The sequence below is a fragment of the Bombina bombina genome, chromosome 3 (genome assembly GCF_027579735.1).
Source record: "Bombina bombina isolate aBomBom1 chromosome 3, aBomBom1.pri, whole genome shotgun sequence".
NCBI lineage: Eukaryota > Metazoa > Chordata > Amphibia > Anura > Bombinatoridae > Bombina > Bombina bombina.
Window position 1 is genome coordinate 362872573 of NC_069501.1, and position 20146 is coordinate 362892718.

General features: G+C 38.7%; 2 protein-coding genes across 2 annotated transcripts in view; one reads left to right on the forward strand and one right to left on the reverse strand.

The window, feature by feature from the left end:
- Positions 1-11208, forward strand: part of GPR34 (G protein-coupled receptor 34) — a 36290-nt gene extending 25082 nt beyond the window's left edge. The window contains exon 3 of the mRNA XM_053706490.1: positions 8902-11208. Within this exon, the coding sequence (XP_053562465.1) occupies positions 8914-10050 (1137 nt within the window). The 5' untranslated portion in view covers positions 8902-8913 and the 3' untranslated portion in view covers positions 10051-11208. The remainder of the gene's footprint in view (positions 1-8901) is intronic.
- CASK (calcium/calmodulin dependent serine protein kinase) overlaps positions 1-20146 on the reverse strand; it is a gene marked incomplete in the record, with an annotated part of 883427 nt that overhangs the window by 684191 nt on the left and 179090 nt on the right. Inside the window, 1 exon segment of the mRNA XM_053706489.1 lies at positions 14113-14185. Within this exon segment, the coding sequence (XP_053562464.1) occupies positions 14113-14185 (73 nt within the window).

Here is a 20146-nt window from a genome sequence, read left to right on the forward strand (position 1 = left end):
TAGTTTCCATTTTGAAAGATGGAACTCTGAGGAATTTAAGATCTTTAGATCCAAAATTGGTCTGAAGGTTCCCTCTTTTTTGGGAACCACAAACAGATTCGAATAAAAACCCTGTCCTTGTTCCGTCCACGGAACTGGATGGATCACTCCTTACCTCCAGTAATGTCAGCAATAATTTCCTTCAAACCAGGCCTGAATAAGGTCTGCCCCTTGAAAGGAATGTTGAGTAATTTAGACTTAGAAGTCACGTCAGCTGACCAGGATTTAAGCCATAGCGCCCTACGCGCTTGGATGGCGAATCCGGAATTCTTAGCCGTTAGTTTAGTCAAATGAACAATGGCATCAGAAACAAATGAGTTAGCTAGCTTAAGTGTTCTAAGCTTGTCAATAATTTCAGTCAATGGAGCTGTATGGATTGCCTCTTCCAGGGCCTCAAACCAGAATGCCGCCGCAGCCGTGACAGGCGCAATGCATGCAAGGGGCTGTAAAATAAAACCTTGTTGAATAAACATTTTCTTAAGGTAACCCTCCAATTTTTTATCCATTGGATCTGAAAAAGCACAACTGTCCTCAACCGGGATAGTAGTACGCTTTGCTAAAGTAGAAACTGCTCCCTCCACCTTAGGGACCGTCTGCCATAAGTCCCGTGTAGTGGCGTCTATTGGAAACATTTTTCTAAATATAGGTGGTGGGGAAAAAGGCACACCCGGTCTATCCCACTCCTTGCTAATAATTTCTGTAAGCCTTTTAGGTATAGGAAAAACATCAGTACACACCGGCACCGCATAGTATTTATCCAGCCTACACAATTTCTCTGGTACTGAAACTGTGTTACAGTCATTCAGAGCAGCTAATACCTCCCCAAGCAACACACGGAGGTTCTCAAGCTTAAATTTAAAATTAGAAATCTCTGAATCAGGATTCCCCGAATCAGAGATGTCACCCACAGACTGAAGCTCTCCGTCCTCATGATCTGCATATTGTGACGCAGTATCAGAAATGGCCCTTACAGCATCTGCACGCTCTGTATTTCTCCTAAACCCAGAGCAATCGCGCTTGCCTCTTAATTCAGGCAACCTGGATAATACCTCTGACAGCGTATTATTCATGATTGCAGCCATGTCCTGCAAGGTAATCGCTATGGGCGCCCCTGATGTAATTGGCGCCATATTAGCGTGCATCCCCTGAGCGGGAGGCGAAGGGTCTGACACGTGGGGAGAGTTAGTCGGCATAACTTCCCCCTCGTCAGAATCTTCTGGTGATATTTCTTTTATAGTTAAAGACTGATCTTTACTGTTTAAGGTGAAATCAATACATTTAGTACACATTCTCCTATGGGGCTCCACCATGGCTTTCAAACATAATGAACAAGTAGTTTCCTCTGTGTCAGACATGTTTAAACAGACTAGCAATGAGACTAGCAAGCTTGGAAAACACTTTAAACAAGTTTACAAGCAATATAAAAAACGTTACTGCACCTTTAAGAAACACACATTTTGTCAAAATTTGAAATAACAGTGAAAAAAGGCAGTTACACTAACAAGTTAGCAGAGCATTGCACCCACTTGCAAATGGATGATTAACCCCTTAATACCCAAAAAATAATAAAAGACAAAAACTTTTTTTTGTTTTGTTTTTTTTTTTAAACAGTCACAACAACTGCCACAGCTCTACTGTGGCTTTTTACCTCCCTCAAAAACGACTTTGAAGCCTTTTGAGCCCTCCAGAGATGTCCTGGATCATGCAGGAAGAAGCTGGATGTCTGTGTCTGTAATTTTTGCTGTGCAAAAAAACGGCAAAATAGGCCCCTCCCACTCATATTACAACAGTGTAAAGCCTAAGGAAACTGTTTCTAGGCCAAATTCAAGCCAGCCATGTGGAAAAACATAATTTATGTAAGAACTTACCTGATAAATTCATTTCTTTCATATTAGCAAGAGTCCATGAGCTAGTGACGTATGGGATATACATTCCTACCAGGAGGGGCAAAGTTTCCCAAACCTCAAAATGCCTATAAATACACCCCTCACCACACCCACAATTCAGTTTAACGAATAGCCAAGAAGTGGGGTGATAAAAAAGTGCGAAAGCATATAAAATAAGGAATTGGAATAATTGTGCTTTATACAAAAATCATAACCACCCCAAAAAAAGGGCGGGCCTCATGGACTCTTGCTAATATGAAAGAAATGAATTTATCAGGTAAGTTCTTACATAAATGTTTTCTTTCATGTAATTAGCAAGAGTCCATGAGCTAGTGACGTATGGGATAATGATTACCCAAGATGTGGATCTTTCCACGCAAGAGTCACTAGAGAGGGAGGGATAAAATAAAGACAGCCAATTCCTGCTGAAAATAATCCACACCCAAAATAAAGTTTAATGAAAAACATAAGCAGAAGATTCAAACTGAAACCGCTGCCTGAAGTACTTTTCTACCAAAAACTGCTTCAGAAGAAGAAAATACATCAAAATGGTAGAATTTAGCAAAAGTATGCAAAGAGGACCAAGTTGCTGCTTTGCAAATCTGATCAATCGAAGCTTCATTCCTAAACGCCCAGGAAGTAGAAACTGACCTAGTAGAATGAGCTGTAATCCTTTGAGGCGGAGTTTTACCCGACTCAACATAGGCAAGATGAATTAAAGATTGCAACCAAGATGCCAAAGAAATGGCAGAAGCTTTCTGGCCTTTTCTAGAACCGGAAAAGATAACAAATAAACTAGAAGTCTTTCGGAAAGACTTCGTAGCTTCAACATAATATTTCAAAGCTCTAACAACATCCAAAGAATGCAATGATTTCTCCTTAGAATTCTTAGGATTAGGACATAATGAAGGAACCACAATTTCTCTACTAATGTTGTTAGAATTCACAACTTTAGGTAAAAATTCAAAAGAAGTTCGCAACACTGCCTTATCCTGATGAAAAATCAGAAAAGGAGACTCACAAGAAAGAGCAGATAATTCAGAAACTCTTCTGGCAGAAGAGATTGCCAAAAGGAACAAAACTTTCCAAGAAAGTAATTTAATGTCCAATGAATGCATAGGTTCAAACGGAGGAGCTTGAAGAGCCCCCAGAACCAAAATTCAAACTCCAAGGAGGAGAAATTGACTTAATGACAGGTTTTATACGAACCAAAGCTTGTACAAAACAATGAATATCAGGAAGATTAGCAATCTTTCTGTGAAAAAGAACAGAAAGAGCAGAGATTTGTCCTTTCAAAGAACTTGCGGATAAACCTTTATCTAAACCATCCTGAAGAAACTGTAAAATTCTCGGAATTCTAAAAGAATGCCAAGAAAAATGATGAGAAAGACACCAAGAAATATAAGTCTTCCAGACTCTATAATATCTCTCTCTGGATACAGATTTACGAGCCTGTAACATAGTATTAATCACAGAGTCAGAGAAACCTCTTTGACCAAGAATCAAGCGTTCAATCTCCATACCTTTAAATTTAAGGATTTGAGATCCTGATGGAAAAAAGGACCTTGCGACAGAAGGTCTGGTCGTAGCGGAAGAGTCCACGGATGGCAAGAGGCCATCCGGACAAGATCCGCATACCAAAACCTGTGAGGCCATGTCGGAGCTACCAGCAGAACAAACGAGCATTCCTTCAGAATCTTGGAGATTACTCTTGGAAGAAGAACTAGAGGCGGAAAGATATAAGCAGGATGATACTTCCAAGGAAGTGATAATGCATCCACTGCTTCCGCCTGAGGATCCCGGGATCTGGACAGATACCTGGGAAGTTTCTTGTTTAGATGAGACGCCATCAGATCTATTTCTGGAAGCTCCCACATTTGAACAATCTGAAGAAATACCTCTGGGTGAAGAGACCATTCGCCCAGATGCAACGTTTGGCGACTGAGATAATCCGCTTCCCAATTGTCTATACCTGGGATATGAACCGCAGATATTAGACAGGAGCTGGATTCCGCCCAAACCAGAATTCGAGATACTTCTTTCATAGCCAGAGGACTGTGAGTCCCTCCTTGATGATTGATGTATGCCACAGTAGTGACATTGTCTGTCTGAAAACAAATGAACGATTCTCTCTTCAGAAGAGGCCAAAACTGAAGAGCTCTGAAAATTGCATGGAGTTCCAAAATATTGATCGGTAATCTCACCTCCTGAGATTCCCAAACTCCTTGTGCTGTCAGAGATCCCCACACAGCTCTCCAACCTGTGAGACTTGCATCTGTTGAAATTACAGTCCAGGTCGGAAGCACAAAAGAAGCCCCCTGAATTAAACAATGGTGATCTGTCCACCACGTTAGAGAGTGTCGTACAATCGGTTTTAAAGATATTAATTGAGATATCTTTGTGTAATCCTTGCACCATTGATTCAGCATACAGAGCTGAAGAGGTCGCATGTGAAAACGAGCAAAGGGGATCGCGTCCGATGCAGCAGTCATAAGACCTAGAATTTCCATGCATAAGGCTACCGAAGGAAATGATTGTGACTGAAGGTTTCGACAAGCCGAAATCAATTTTAGACGTCTCTTGTCTGTTAAAGACAGAGTCATGGACACTGAATCTATCTGGAAACCCAGAAAGGTTACCCTTGTCTGAGGAATCAATGAACTTTTTGGTGAATTGATCCTCCAACCATGATCTTGAAGAAACAACACAAGTCGATTCGTATGAGATTCTGCTAAATGTAAAGATTGAGCAAGTACCAAGATATCGTCCAAATAAGGAAATACCACAATACCCTGTTCTCTGATTACAGACAGAAGGGTACCGAGAACCTTTGTAAAAATTCTTGGAGCTGTAGCTAGGCCAAACGGCAGAGCCACAAACTGGTAATGCTTGTCCAGAAAAGAGAATCTCAGGAACTGATAATGATCTGGATGAATCGGAATATGCAGATATGCATCCTGTAAATCTATTGTGGACATATAATGCCCTTGCTGAACAAAAGGCAAGATAGTCCTTACAGTTACCATTTTGAATGTTGGTATCCTTACATAACGATTCAATATTTTTAGATCCAGAACTGGTCTGAAGGAATTCTCCTTCTTTGGTACAATGAAGAGATTTGAATAAAACCCCATCCCCTGTTCCAGAACTGGAACTGGCATAATTACTCCAGCCAACTCTAGATCTGAAACACAATTCAGAAATGCTTGAGCTTTCACTGGATTTACTGGGACACGGGAAAGAAAAAATCTCTTTGCAGGAGGTCTCATCTTGAAACCAATTCTGTACCCTTCTGAAACAATGTTCTGAATCCAAAGATTGTGAACAGAATTGAACCAAATTTCTTTGAAAAAACGTAACCTGCCCCCTACCAGCTGAGCTGGAATGAGGGCCGCACCTTCATGTGGACTTAGAAGCAGGCTTTGCCTTTCTAGAAGGCTTGGATTTATTCCAGATTGGAGATGGTTTCCAAACTGAAACTGCTCCTGAGGATGAAGGATCAGGCTTTTGTTCTTTGTTGAAACGAAAGGAACGAAAACGATTATTAGCCCTGTTTTTACCCTTAGATTTTTTATCCTGTGGTAAAAAAGTTCCTTTCCCACCAGTAACAGTTGAGATAATAGAATCCAACTGAGAACCAAATAATTTGTTACCCTGGAAAGAAATGGAAAGTAGAGTTGATTTAGAAGCCATATCAGCATTCCAAGTTTTAAGCCATAAAGCTCTTCTAGCTAGAATAGCTAGAGACATAAACCTGACATCAACTCTGATAATATCAAAGATGGCATCACAGATAAAATTATTAGCATGCTGAAGAAGAATAATAATATTATGAGAATCATGATCTGTTACTTGTTGCGCTAAAGTCTCCAACCAAAAAGTTGAAGCTGCAGCAACATCAGCCAATGATATAGCAGGTCTAAGAAGATTACCTGAACACAGATAAGATTTTCTTAGAAAGGATTCAATTTTCCTATCTAAAGGATCTTTAAACGAAGTACCATCCGACGTAGGAATAGTAGTACGTTTAGCAAGGGTAGAAATAGCCCCATCGACTTTAGGGATTTTGTCCCAAAATTCTAATCTGTCAGACGGCACAGGATATAATTGCTTAAAACGTTTAGAAGGAGTAAATGAATTACCCAATTTATCCCATTCTCTGGAAATTACTTCAGAAATAGCATTAGGAACAGGAAAAACTTCTGGAATAACCACAGGAGATTTAAATACCTTATCTAAACGTTTAGAATTAGTATCAAGAGGACCAGAATCCTCTATTTCTAAAGCAATTAGTACTTCTTTAAGTAAAGAACTAATAAATTCCATTTTAAATAAATATGAAGATTTATCAGCATCAATCTCTGAGACAGAATCCTCTGAACCAGAAGAGTCATCAGAATCAGAATGATGATGTTCATTTAAAAATTCATCTGTAGAGAGAGAAGTTTTAAAAGATTTTTTATGTTTACTAGGAGGAGAAATAACAGACATAGCCTTCTTGATGGATTCAGAAACAAAATCTCTTATGTTATCAGGAACATTCTGCACCTTAGATGTTGAAGGAACTGCAACAGGCAATGGTACATTACTAAAGGAAATATTATCTGCTTTAACAAGTTTGTCATGACAATTAATACAAACAACAGCCGGAGGAATAGCTACCAAAAGTTTACAGCAGATACACTTAGCTTTGGTAGTTCCAGCACTAGACAGCGATTTTCCTGAAGTATCTTCTGACTCAGATGCAACGTGAGACATCTTGCAATATGTAAGAGAAAAAACAACATATAAAGCAAAATTGATCAAATTCCTTAAATGACAGTTTCAGGAATGGGAAAAAATGCCAATAAACAAGCTTCTAGTAACCAGAAGCAAAGAAAAAATGAGACTGAAATAATGTGGAGACAAAAGCGACGCCCATATTTTTTGGCGCCAAATAAGACGCCCACATTATTTGGCGCCTAAATGCTTTTTGGCACCAAAAATGAAGCCACATCCGGAACGCCGACATTTTTGGTGCAAAAGGACGTCAAAAAATGACGCAACTTCCGGCGACACGTATGACGCCGGAAACAGAAAATATTTTTTTGCGCCAAAAAAGTCAGCGCCAAGAATGACGCAATAAAATGAAGCATTTTCAGCCCCCGCGAGCCTAACAGCCCACAGGGAAAAAAAAGAGTCAAATTTTAAGGTAAGAAAAAAATTGATTCAAATGCATTATCCCAAATATGAAACTGACTGTCTGAAAATAAGGAATCTAGCACAAACTTACTTCACCACCTCCATAGAAGGCAAAGTTTGTAAAACTGAATTGTGGGTGTGGTGAGGGGTGTATTTATAGGCATTTTGAGGTTTGGGAAACTTTGCCCCTCCTGGTAGGAATGTATATCCCATACGTCACTAGCTCATGGACTCTTGCTAATTACATGAAAGAAAAAAAGTTTTATCACCAAATACATATAAAAACGATTAAACATGCCAGCAAACGTTTTATATTACATTTTTATAAGAGTATGCATCTCTATTAATAAGCCTGATACCAGTCGCTGTCACTGCATTTAAGGCTTTACTTACATTAGTTTGGTATCAGCAGCATTTTCTAGCAAATTCCATCCCTAGAAAAATATTAACTGCACATACCTTATTGCAGGAAAACCTGCACGCCATTCCCTCTCTGAAGTTACCTCACTCCTCAGAATATGTGAGAACAGCCATGGATCTTAGTTACTTCTGCTAAGATCATAGAAAACGCAGGCAGATTCTTCTTCTAAATACTGCCTGAGATAAACAGTACACTCCGGCACCATTTAAAAATAACAAACTTTTGATTGAAGAATAAACTAAGTATAAAACACCACACTCCTCTTACGACCTCCATCTTGGTTGAGGCTTGCAAGAGAATGACTGGATATGACAGTTAGGGGAGGAGCTATATAGCCGCTCTGCTGTGGGTGATCCTCTTGCAACTTCCTGTTGGGAAGGAGAATATCCCATAAGTAATGGATGATCCGTGGACTGGATACACTTAACAAAAGAAATGGGGTTTTGTGTTCCTTTAAATCAAATCCACCCTGTGGAAATTACACTCCCAGTGGGAGGTAGGAGATCAGCAATAAAATGTTACATTTTCAATTGTCTTAAAGGCTCAATTTATCAAACCTTCTCCTCTCCCCTACGACTGCAGGTTCTCACAAGAGAACCTGCAGTCAGTATTTAATCAAGCAGCGGCCATCAGACCGCTGCTTCCTACCCCTCTTCTCAACCTCTTAGGTGGAGAATTTCAATCTCTCTGGTCTTGTCCGACTGTGAGATTGACAGCTCCTGCCCAAACATGACTGGGTGTGCGTGGGCAGTGTTACATGCAAGCACATAATAGTGCTCACGTGCAATGGTAAAAATTCTGGCAGCGGTTTTCTGCCCGTCAGAGGCGAGCTGAGGCGGACATGGGCCGTAAGTATTAAGCTTTGGTACATAAGCAGATATAATATAAAGAAGCATGTGTGTGTACAGAAAGTGATTAAATAAGGAGATATTTCCCTGCAAGCTCAACCTATTTTAATGAACTGTGGTTTAAAAAAAATAAATAAAAATATTTAAGACAAAAATAAACCTAAAGAAGAAATGTCTCATACATTTTATACTCTGCAGCTGGTATAAAAAGTTATTTGAAACACATAAAGAGAAAATATTTTACACTACACCTTCCCTTTATAGGTGCTTTAAAGTTGGTAAATGCCAATTTCTTTTTGTTCTAAAATTTTATTTATTACCTATACTCTTACCTAACCCCTTATCTTACATTAAGAAAATATTCTAAAACAAACATCTATTGCAATTACTATTTATTCATCATACTGTGTTTTAAACAACTTAAACTGGAACTGAAATTCTGATTATTCTTTTTAAAGTTTTTCAGAGACCTATGTATTAGGTGTGTGTTATACAGAAAATGATTGTTAAACATCTGTCTTTGCAGGTCAAGGAAGAAATGAACAGAACCTTACTTCTAAACTCATGGTCTGTACACCAACATGATATGCTGGAAAACGTTACCACATTGGTAAACAGCAATGCTTCAGAATGTTTAGCGGATGAAAGAACTTTAGGTGTTGCATTAGCAGTGGTGTATACCATTATTTGTATTGTTGGACTCTTAGGAAATGCTTTGGCCCTGTATGTTTTTCTCTTTATTCACAGAAAAAGAAACACAGTGCAAGTTTACCTTCTTAATGTGGCAATTGCCGACCTTCTACTGATTTTCTGCCTACCCTTTCGGATAACGTATCACCTTTCACAGAACAACTGGAAAATGGGTCTAATATTTTGTAAAATCATTGGAAACCTATTTTACATGAACATGTACATAAGTATTGTGCTTTTAGGGCTGATCAGTATGGATCGCTATGTGAAAGTTAAAAAATCCCAGCGCTTAAACAAAGTATCTAAGCGAATATGGAGCATTCGGATATGTTGTTTGCTATGGGTACTTGCAGTTATAGCAATCATATTTCTCATAGCTACACAGTCAGGCAAAGATCAAAACAATGCAAACATGTGCTTTCATTATAAAGACCGAAAGGATGAAATCTGGCAAGCAGGATTTAATTACTTTGTTGTGATGGTGTTTTGGATGGTCTTCCTCTCTCTCATACTTTCCTATGTTAGAATAGGCAAGAATCTTATTAAGATTTCCAGGGAACGAGCACATCTACCAAATTCTGAAAAATACAACAGTACTGCACAGAAATCTTTCTTTGTGCTTTTTATTTTTACAGTGTGCTTTGTGCCATACCATACGTTCAGAATTATCTACATTACATCACAGCTGCAACAGGTGTCCTGTTATTGGATTCAAATAATTCATAGAACCAATGAAATGATGTTGGCATTATCTGCTCTTAATAGTTGCTTGGACCCAGTTATGTACTTTCTATTATCGAGCAGCATACGTAAAGCAGTGTTTCAGCTCATCTGCAGAGTTAGTCGAGATACCGGTAGGAGTGAGAGCAACACATCTGAACTTCATCAAGGAACTTTTTTGCAAGAAAGTGGTTCTGCTCATGCTTTTCATTCTCATGGTACCAGTGTTACTAAAATGCACTATAAAAGGTCAAACAAAAACTAAAATTCATAAAGTTTAGAACCTTACATTTGGGTTTTAAGCATACAAATGTCATAAGACTTGGCTATGGGCAAAACGCAGAGTGAGGGTCATGTGTACATGAAGCACCTATAAAAGTGCCCAAGCCAGCGCTCTAAATATTCATATTCTACTTAAAGGGCCACTGAACCCAAAATCTTTCTTTCATGATTCAGATAGAACATATAAATTTAAACAACATTACAATTTACTTCTATTATTTATTTTGCTTCATTTTTTAGATATCCTTATTTGAAGAAAAAGCAATGCACATGGGTGAGCCAATCACATGAGACTTCTATGTGCAGCAACCAATCAGCAGCTACTGAGCATATCTAGATATGCTTTTCAGCAAAGAATATCAAGAGAATAAAACAAATTAGATAATAGAAGTAAATTAGAAAGATGTTTAAAAATGCATTCTCTTTCTAAATCATGAAAGAAAAAATGTGGGTATCATGGCCCTTTAATTATCTCTCAGTACGCCTTGTCTCTCACTGTGCACAGTGACCAAACAGATGTGCATTCTCTACTGTTTCACCTACAAATGCCGCATTGCATGGCTATAAATATATAATATAGTACTTATTTGTACTACAGAAACCAAGTCAACAGCTTTAGGCCAAAAGCCATTCTACTACTGCTAAATTAAAGCAAAGAGAAACAGTTAATTAGCTTACACCATGCCATTATAGAGATCAAGGTAATGATTCTCTTCCAATCAAGTGTGCATCCTCAGATGTATATTACAATCACTTTCTTAGATAAAATAATCAGTTACATTTCAGGTGTTTTAAGCAAATTAAATCTGTTTATTTATAGCCATATGCATGCAATTGTGTCACCAAAATATATTTATATGTTAAAGAACCATTAAATACAGTATAATTGCATTACCAACAAGTATAATAAAAAGACAATGCAATAACAGTCTGAAGTAGTAAAAAAATGTCAAGCTAGTTCCATTTCATTGCCCTCATATCATAAGACAACCTTCAGCCAATCACAAAACACACTCTTGCACATGCTCAGTAGGAGCTGGTGCCTCAGAAAGTGTGTATATAAAAAGACTGCACATTTTGATATTTGAAGTAAACTGGAAAGTTGTTTAAAGTGCTCTGGATAATAAAAGTTTAATTTTGACTTTAGTGTCTTGATCTAATCATAAGAAACCAAGAAACCACATACCACTGGCCTTTAAAAAAAAGTTAAAATAATGTGCTGCTTATTTTGCTTTGAATTTAAATGGACATTGAACCCAAAATTTTTCTTTCGTGATTCAGATAGAGCATGCAATTTTAAGCAACTTTCTAATTTACTCCAATTATCATTTTTCCTTCGTTCTCTTGCTATCTTTATTTGAAAAAGAAGGCATCTAAGCTTTTTTTGGTTCAGACTCTGGACAGCACTTTTTTATTGGTGGATGAACTTATCCACCAATCAGCAAGAACAACCCAGGTTGTTCACCAAAAATGGGCCGGCATCTAAACTTACATTCTTGCATTTCAAATAAAGATACCAAGAGAATGAAGAAAATTTGATAAGAGTAAATTAGAAAGTTTCTTAAAATTTCATGCTCTATCTGAATCACGAAAGAAAAATTCTGGGTTCAGTGTCCCTTTAAAATAGCTGGTAAATGTATAGTAAGTGTTTTACTTTTACTACTAAGAATGAAATAATATACACTTAATATTCTAATGGCATTGAATAGACATTCCTTAAAAATAATGTACATATTTTATTTGTTTAATATTAAAGTGAATGTAAAGTTTAATGAATGAGTGCCTGGTTTTTAAAAAATACTATTAAAAACAGAGGCACTTTCAATTCATTAAACTTTACATTGCAGCGTATTTTGTGTGAAATACTTATTTTCTTTAGCAAACCCGGACCGGCGATCCCCCACCCGCAGCTCCTCTGTACTTACCTCAGCAATGACTAAACCGGCTTCCTCCAATTTTGGCGTGCACCCCAGAGCTTCCATCTCGTGAGGCCACGTCATGATTGGAGGAAGCTGGTTTAGTCATTGCTGTGCTAAGCACAGCATGAGAAGTCGCCCGTCGGGTTTTGTGAAAGAAAAAGGTAAGTATTAAAAATAACAAAAAAACTCTGCAATGTAAAGTTCAATGAATGAAGTGCCCCTGTTTTTAATAGTATTTTTAAAAAACAAGCACTCATTCATTAAACTTTACATTCACTTTAAACAAGAGTTTTGGATAGTACTGCAATAAATTAACATGCCAAGTGTAAAACTGTTTTTTTAATACATTAACATCGTTGTTCAGTGATCAAACTGCCCCTACCACTTGCATTTTTGAATGAACAAATATGGGCTTGTTACAAGAGAAGAGTGATTGGTTAGATCAGAGAACAAGCTTATTTACACAAACAGGCCACTGAAATGGAAAATGGGAAACATTTAAACCACCAGGATTTACCGAAAAAAATAATACAAATTCTGATAACATGACAGTACTAACTATTTTAAAAGCATGTCCGTTGTAACTAGATCTTTTGCATTGCAATGCTTAAAGTGATACTAAACCCAATTTTTTTCTTTCATGATTCAGATAGAACATGCAATTTCAAGCAACTTTTTAATTTACTTGCTTGCCGATTGGTGACTAAATGTAGCCAGCAATTATCAAGCGAAGAAAATTTGATAATATGAGTAAATTAGAAAGTTGCTTAAAATTGCATTCTTTATCTGAATCATGAAGGGAAAAAAATTGGTTTAGTATCCCTTTAACTGCTGATATATGCTATGCATATATGAAAATGACTTTCATGTCCTGCTTACTTTCTATTTGCCACTGGCAAGCCAAGAACTCCAAAGATTTACGTGGAAATTAAAAAGTAATTTATGAAGTAAGAAGTATGAAAGTACAACACTCTATATAGGGTATCTCCAAAATACTTTTGAAAAAACAAGAATTTTAATGCTAAAAGAAAATGAGATGAGCTTGAAATTTGTAAAGTGGAGGTGTCTCAAAAACAGATTTAAACACCATAAAAACTGAAATACTTATGGCTCCTACATTTTTGGCCTTTACAGATTAGTATAAAATCTAAGCATTATGTTTTCACCCCAGCCCTAAATCTGACACGACTATTGGCTGGCCCTAAATCTGACACGACTATTGGCTGGCCCTAAATCTGACACGACTATTGGCTGTTCTTTTACATGGTATTACTTTGACTAAAGAATGTAATATAATCTGTTCTAGTGTGGTGGTGGTATATATATATATATATATATATATATATATATATATATATATATTTTTTTTTTTTTTTATTATTATTTTTTTTTTAATTAAGATAACTATTTTAGAAAATGCAAGATTTTCACAGAAAAGGATTTAAAACAAAATAATTGCAAAATGTTAAGTTGAATTATTGAAAGAAAATGAAAAATGGCATGCTCTAATTCGAGCATGTAATTTTAAGACTCGACACTGTGTTTAACACCTGCAAAGGGGGTTAAACACATATTAGAAGTGCCGCTCAAGACCTGTGGAGCACTGCTGATCCCAAGTGGAATCGTCAGCTGATCCCGTCAGCAGCGCTAGTTAGGTCCCGAGCGGCATTTCTACTGTGTACTTAACCCCTTTGCGGGAGTTAAACATACAGTAGTGTGGGGTTGATAGTCTCAAAATAACATGCTCTAACGAATCAGAGCATGTTAGTTTTTGACTATTATGTATCTTTAAAAAAATAGTAACTCACAAATTCTCATATGGTGAACAACTATAAAAGTTTAATTAAATTTGTTTTAAGCAAATTAAATTGTCCACACCATCTTAATAAATCCTAGAAATCAAGATATTATTTCATATTTATAGTTGTATAAATGGGTTATCTAGACACAACATTGTTTTGGTTTGAGTGTGTTCTGTAATGTGAGAGATCTGTGAAGCTACAACAACACACTATTACAGCATTTGGAGAACATGTAAGTTGCAGATAAAAAGCTGTGTTAAACATATATAAAATTACCATTATGTTCCTCAGGCGTACTGAAAACTACCAAATTCTCAATCTTACCTTTACATCTCTGTGAATTATGTTGTTGTCATGGCAGTATCGAAGTGCTTCCAGAATCTGGCGCATGTAATGACTAAAAAGAAAGATACAGCTTTATAATCATCAAGTCTAAAATATCCTTTAAATTATGGGGGGAAAAAACACACTCACAACTAAACAATTATTTCTAGCAGCCAAGTCTTAAAGTTTTTTTTAAAACAAATCTTTTTTACTGCAATTATTTTTCAACAGCCAAACTCCACCCACCATTCGCCCTATTTGGAGGAGCAAATCTGGGCTTTAGTCCACAGACAACAAGGTTAGCCACAGTATATAGTTAGTATAAAATGCATTGTTTTGCAGTTTGTTAACTGCAAGTTAGGAATTTTTCAAATAATTTAATTATAAGAACCCTCACGCTTAAAAGGAACAGTCTACTTGAACATTTTTATTTAAAAATGTCCATGATCGATTACTCCTGTGAATTACTCTTCCCTGCCACTAGGAGAAGGCAAAGATTCCCAAACCGCAAGAGCTCTATAAAAACCGTCCCACCCTACTGGAAACTAATCAGATTTATAGCCAAGCCAACAAGGCAAAAGAAATAAAAGAAAGGGAAAAAAATAAGCCAACACCAAAAGAAGGTGGGGTATCATGGACTCTCACCACCTTCAAATAAATTAATTAATCAGGAATGCATAAATTATGTTTTCCTTATTACAGGTGGCGAGAGTCCAGAATCTGTTATTCCTGGGAACTAATACTAAAGTTGTGGAGTCCATAAGTAACGAAAAATAAGGGTGGAATAAAAAGAACATCTTTTTTCACAGAGAAACTAAAGCCACAACTCAACTAGAACCCAAAGAAAAACAGGGTAAATATGCAAAATAAATTGACTTAAAGGCAAAAACCAATATAGACCTGCCTACAGGACTATGAAAGGCAGCCCCAGAAAAAGCAAAATCACCAAAATGGAAAAATGTAGAAAAATAATGCAAAAAAGGACCAAGAAGCTGCTTTAAAAATCTGGTCAACAGAAGCCTGATTGTTAAAAACCCAGGAAGCAGCATCTGATCTGGGAGAATGAGCAGTAACCCATTTAGGTGGAGGCCATCCCCGCTCCATGTAAGCTTTACGGATCAAAAAAGATACAATCAAGAGGCTAAAGAAACTACAGAAGCTTCTGCCTATTCCTTAAGCCATAAAATAAACAAACTAGAAGTTTGTCTGCAATCCTTAGAAGTGACTACATAATGCTTCAAATCTCAAACATCCAAGTTATGAAGAAGCCTCATAGAACTAGGAAGTACAGAAGGGACAAAAATTTCCCAACTTATATAATCAAAGGGCACAACCCTAGGTAAAAAGACCATTTAAATTCTCAAAACTGTCTTGTCCTGATGAAGAAAATACAAGAAGCAGAAACACATGAAAGAGCAGACAAATTATAAAACTCTTCTAGCAGAAGAGATAGCCAAAAGGAACAAAACCTTCAAAGAAAGAAGCTAAATATAATGCATAGGCTAGAATATAAGAGACAGAAAACCTTCAATGTCAAATTTAAATTCCAAGGAGGAGAAATTGGTAAATTACAGACTTAAAGGGATAGTCAACTCCAAAATTGATATTGTTTACAAAGATAACCCGTTTATTTCCCATTCCCCAGATTTGCACAGCCAACATGGTTATTTTAATATACTTTTAAGAGCCCACTGATCACATGTCTATTTATTTATTATCTATTGACTTGCATTTTAGACAATTAGTGCAGTGTCAGTCAACAACGGGCGTGAGAACAATGTCATCTATATGGCCCACATGGATTAGCAGTCTCCTGTTGTGAAAAGCAAATTAAAAAAGCATGTGATAAGAAGTTGTCTTTAGTGGCTTAGAAACAGGCAGAACTTTAGTGGTTTAAATGTTATAAAGTATATTAATATAACAATGTTGGTTGAGCAAAGCTAGGGAATGGGTAGTAAAGGCGTTATCTTTCTTTTTAAATAATAGTTTTGGTGTTGACTTTCCCTTTAATACTACCAAAAGCCTGTACAAAACCAAGAATGTCAGGAAGATTATCAATCATCTTGTGGAATAAAACTGAAAAAGCAGCAATCTGACCCTTCAAAGAACTAGCAGATAAATCCATCAAGCAAAAACTGCAAAATCCTAGGAGTTCTAAAAAATACCAAGAATAAAAAACATACACAAAGAAATAAAGGCCATCTGTACCTTATGATTAATCTCCCTAGTTCACAGGCTTGCAGGCCTGTATCAAAGTCTCAAAAAAATATAATTTATGCTTACCTGATAAATTCATTTCTCCTGTAGTGTAGTCAGTCCACGGGTCATCCATTACTTATGGGATTATATCTCCTCCCTAACAGGAAGTGCAAGAGGATCACCCAAGCAGAGCTGCTATATAGCTCCTCCCCTCTACGTCATATCCAGTCATTCGACCGAAACCAAACGAGAAAGGAGAAACTATAGGGTGCAGTGGTGACTGGAGTTTAATTAAAATTTAGACCTGCCGTAAAAAACAGGGCGGGCCGTGGACTGACTACACTACAGGAGAAATGAATTTATCAGGTAAGCATAAATTATATTTTCTCCTGTTAAGTGTAGTCAGTCCACGGGTCATCCATTACTTATGGGATACCAATACCAAAGCTAAAAGTACACGGATGACGGGAGGGACAGGCAGGATCTTTACACGGAAGGAACCACTGCCTGTAGAACCTTTCTCCCAAAAACAGCCTCCGAAGAAGCAAAAGTGTCAAATTTGTAAAATTTTGAAAAAGTGTGAAGTGAAGACCAAGTTGCAGCCTTGCAAATCTGTTCAACAGAGGCCTCATTCTTAAAGGCCCAAGTGGAAGCCACAGCTCTAGTAGAATGAGCCGTAATCCTTTCAAGAGGCTGCTGTCCAGCAGTCTCATAGGCTAAACGTATTATGCTACGACGCCAAAAAGAGAGAGAGGTAGCCGAAGCTTTTTGACCTCTCCTCTGTCCAGAATAAACGACAAACAGGGAAGAAGTTTGACGAAAATCTTTAGTTGCCTGTAAATACAATTTCAGGGCACGGACGACGTCCAGATTGTGCAGAAGTCGTTCCTTCTTTGAAGAAGGGTTAGGGCACAATGATGGAACAACAATCTCTTGATTGATATTCTTGTTAGTGACTACCTTAGGTAAGAACCCAGGTTTAGTACGTAGAACTACCTTGTCTGAATGAAAAATCAGATAAGGAGAATCACAATGTAAGGCCGATAACTCAGAGACTCTTCGAGCCGAGGAAATAGCCATTAAAAACAGAACTTTCCAAGATAACAGCTTGATATCAATGGAATGAAGGGGTTCAAACGGAACACCTTGCAGAACGTTAAGAACTAAGTTTAAGCTCCACGGCGGAGCAACAGTCTTAAACACAGGCTTAATCCTAGCCAAAGCCTGACAAAAAGCCTGAACGTCTGGAACTTCTGCCAGACGTTTGTGTAAAAGGATAGACAGAGCTGAAATCTGTCCCTTTAACGAACTAGCAGATAAACCCTTTTCTAAACCTTCTTGTAGAAAAGACAATATCCTAGGAATCCTAACCTTACTCCATGAGTAACTCTTGGATTCGCACCAATATAAGTATTTACGCCATATTTTATGGTAAATTTTCCTGGTAACAGGTTTCCTAGCCTGTATTAAGGTATCAATCACTGACTCCGAGAATCCCCGCTTTGATAGAATCAAGCGTTCAATCTCCATGCAGTCAGCCTCAGAGAAATTAGATTTGGATGTTTGAAAGGACCCTGAATCAGAAGGTCCTGTCTCAGAGGCAGAGACCATGGTGGACAGGACGACATGTCCACTAGATCTGCATACCAGGTCCTGCGTGGCCACGCAGGCGCTATTAGAATCATCGATGCTCTCTCCTGTTTGATCCTGGCAATCAATCGAGGAAGCATCGGGAAGGGTGGAAACACATAAGCCATGTTGAAGACCCAAGGTGCTGTCAGAGCATCTATCAGTACCGCTCCCTGGACCTGGATCCGTAACAAGGAAGCTTGGCGTTCTGGCGAGACGCCATGAGATCCAGATCTGGTTTGCCCCAATGATGAAGCAGTTGGGCAAACGCCTCCGGATGAAGTTCCCACTCCCCCGGATGAAAGGTCTGGCGACTTAGAAAATCCGCCTCCCAGTTCTCCACGCCTGGGATGTGGATCGCTGACAGGTGGCAAGAGTGAGACTCTGCCCAGCGAATTATCTTTGAGACTTCCATCATCGTTGGGGAACTCCTTGTTCCTCCTTGATGGTTGATGTAAGCCACAGTCGTGATGTTGTCCGACTGAAACCTGATGAACCTCAGAGTTGCTAACTGAGGCCAAGCCAGAAGAGCATTGAAAATTGCTCTTAATTCCAGAATGTTTATTGGAAGGAGTCTCTCCTCCTGAGTCCATGATCCCTGAGCCTTCAGGGAATTCCAGACTGCGCCCCAACCTAGAAGGCTGGCGTCTGTTGTTACAATCGTCCAATCTGGCCTGCGGAAGGGCATCCCCTTGGACAGATGTGGCCGAGAAAGCCACCATAGAAGAGAATCTCTGGTCTCTTGATCCAGATTTAGCAGAGGGGACAAATCTGAGTAATCCCCATTCCACTGACTTAGCATGCACAATTGCAGCGGTCTGAGATGCAGGCGCGCAAAAGGTACTATGTCCCTTGCCGCTACCATTAAGCCGATTACCTCCATGCACTGAGCCACTGAAGGGTGTTGAATGGAATGAAGGACACGGCAAGCATTTAGAAGTTTTGATAACCTGTCCTCCGTCAGGTAAATTTTCATTTCTACAGAATCTATAAGAGTCCCTAAGAAGGGAACTCTTGTGAGTGGCAATAGAGAACTCTTTTCTACGTTCACCTTCCACCCATGCGACCTTAGAAATGCCAGAACTAACTCTGTATGAGACTTGGCAGTTTGGAAACTTGACGCTTGTATCAGAATGTCGTCTAGGTACGGAGCTACCGCTATGCCTCGCGGTCTTAGTACCGCCAGAAGAGAGCCCAGAACCATTGTAAAGATTCTTGGAGCCGTAGCTAACCCGAAGGGAAGAGCTACAAACTGGTAATGCCTGTTTAGGAAGGCAAATCTTAGATACCGGTAATGATCCTTGTGAATCGGTATGTGAAGGTAGGCATCTTTTAAATCCACCGTGATCATGTACTGACCCTCTTGGATCATGGGTAAGATGGTTCGAATAGTTTCCATTTTGAACGATGGAACTCTTAGGAATTTGTTTAGGATCTTTAAGTCCAAGATTGGTCTGAAGGTTCCCTCTTTTTTGGGAACCACAAACAGATTTGAATAGAATCCTTGTCCGTGTTCCGACCGCGGAACTGGGTGGATCACTCCCATTAGTAAGAGGTCTTGTACACAGCGTAGAAACGCCTCTTTCTTTATCTGGTTTGCTGATAACCTTGAAAGATGAAATCTCCCTTGTGGAGGAGAAGCTTTGAAGTCCAGAAGATATCCCTGAGATATGATCTCCAACGCCCAGGGATCCTGGACATCTCTTGCCCAAGCCTGGGCGAAGAGAGAAAGTCTGCCCCCCACTAGATCCGTTTCCGGATCGGGGGCCCTCACTTCATGCTGTCTTAGGGGCAGCAGCAGGTTTTCTGGCCTGCTTGCCCTTGTTCCAGGACTGGTTAGGTTTCCAGCCCTGTCTGTAGCGAGCAACAGTTCCTTCCTGTCTTGGAGCGGAGGAAGTTGATGCTGCTCCTGCCTTGAAGTTACGAAAGGCACGAAAATTAGACTGTTTAGCCCTTGGTTTGGCCCTGTCTTGAGGCAGGGCATGGCCCTTACCTCCAGTAATGTCAGCGATAATTTCTTTCAAACCGGGCCCGAATAATGTCTGCCCTTTGAAAGGAATATTAAGCAATTTAGATTTAGAAGTCACATCAGCTGACCAGGATTTAAGCCACAGCGCTCTACGCGCTTGAATGGCGAATCCGGAGTTCTTAGCCGTAAGTTTGGTTAAGTGTACTACGGCATCAGAAATAAATGAATTAGCTAGCT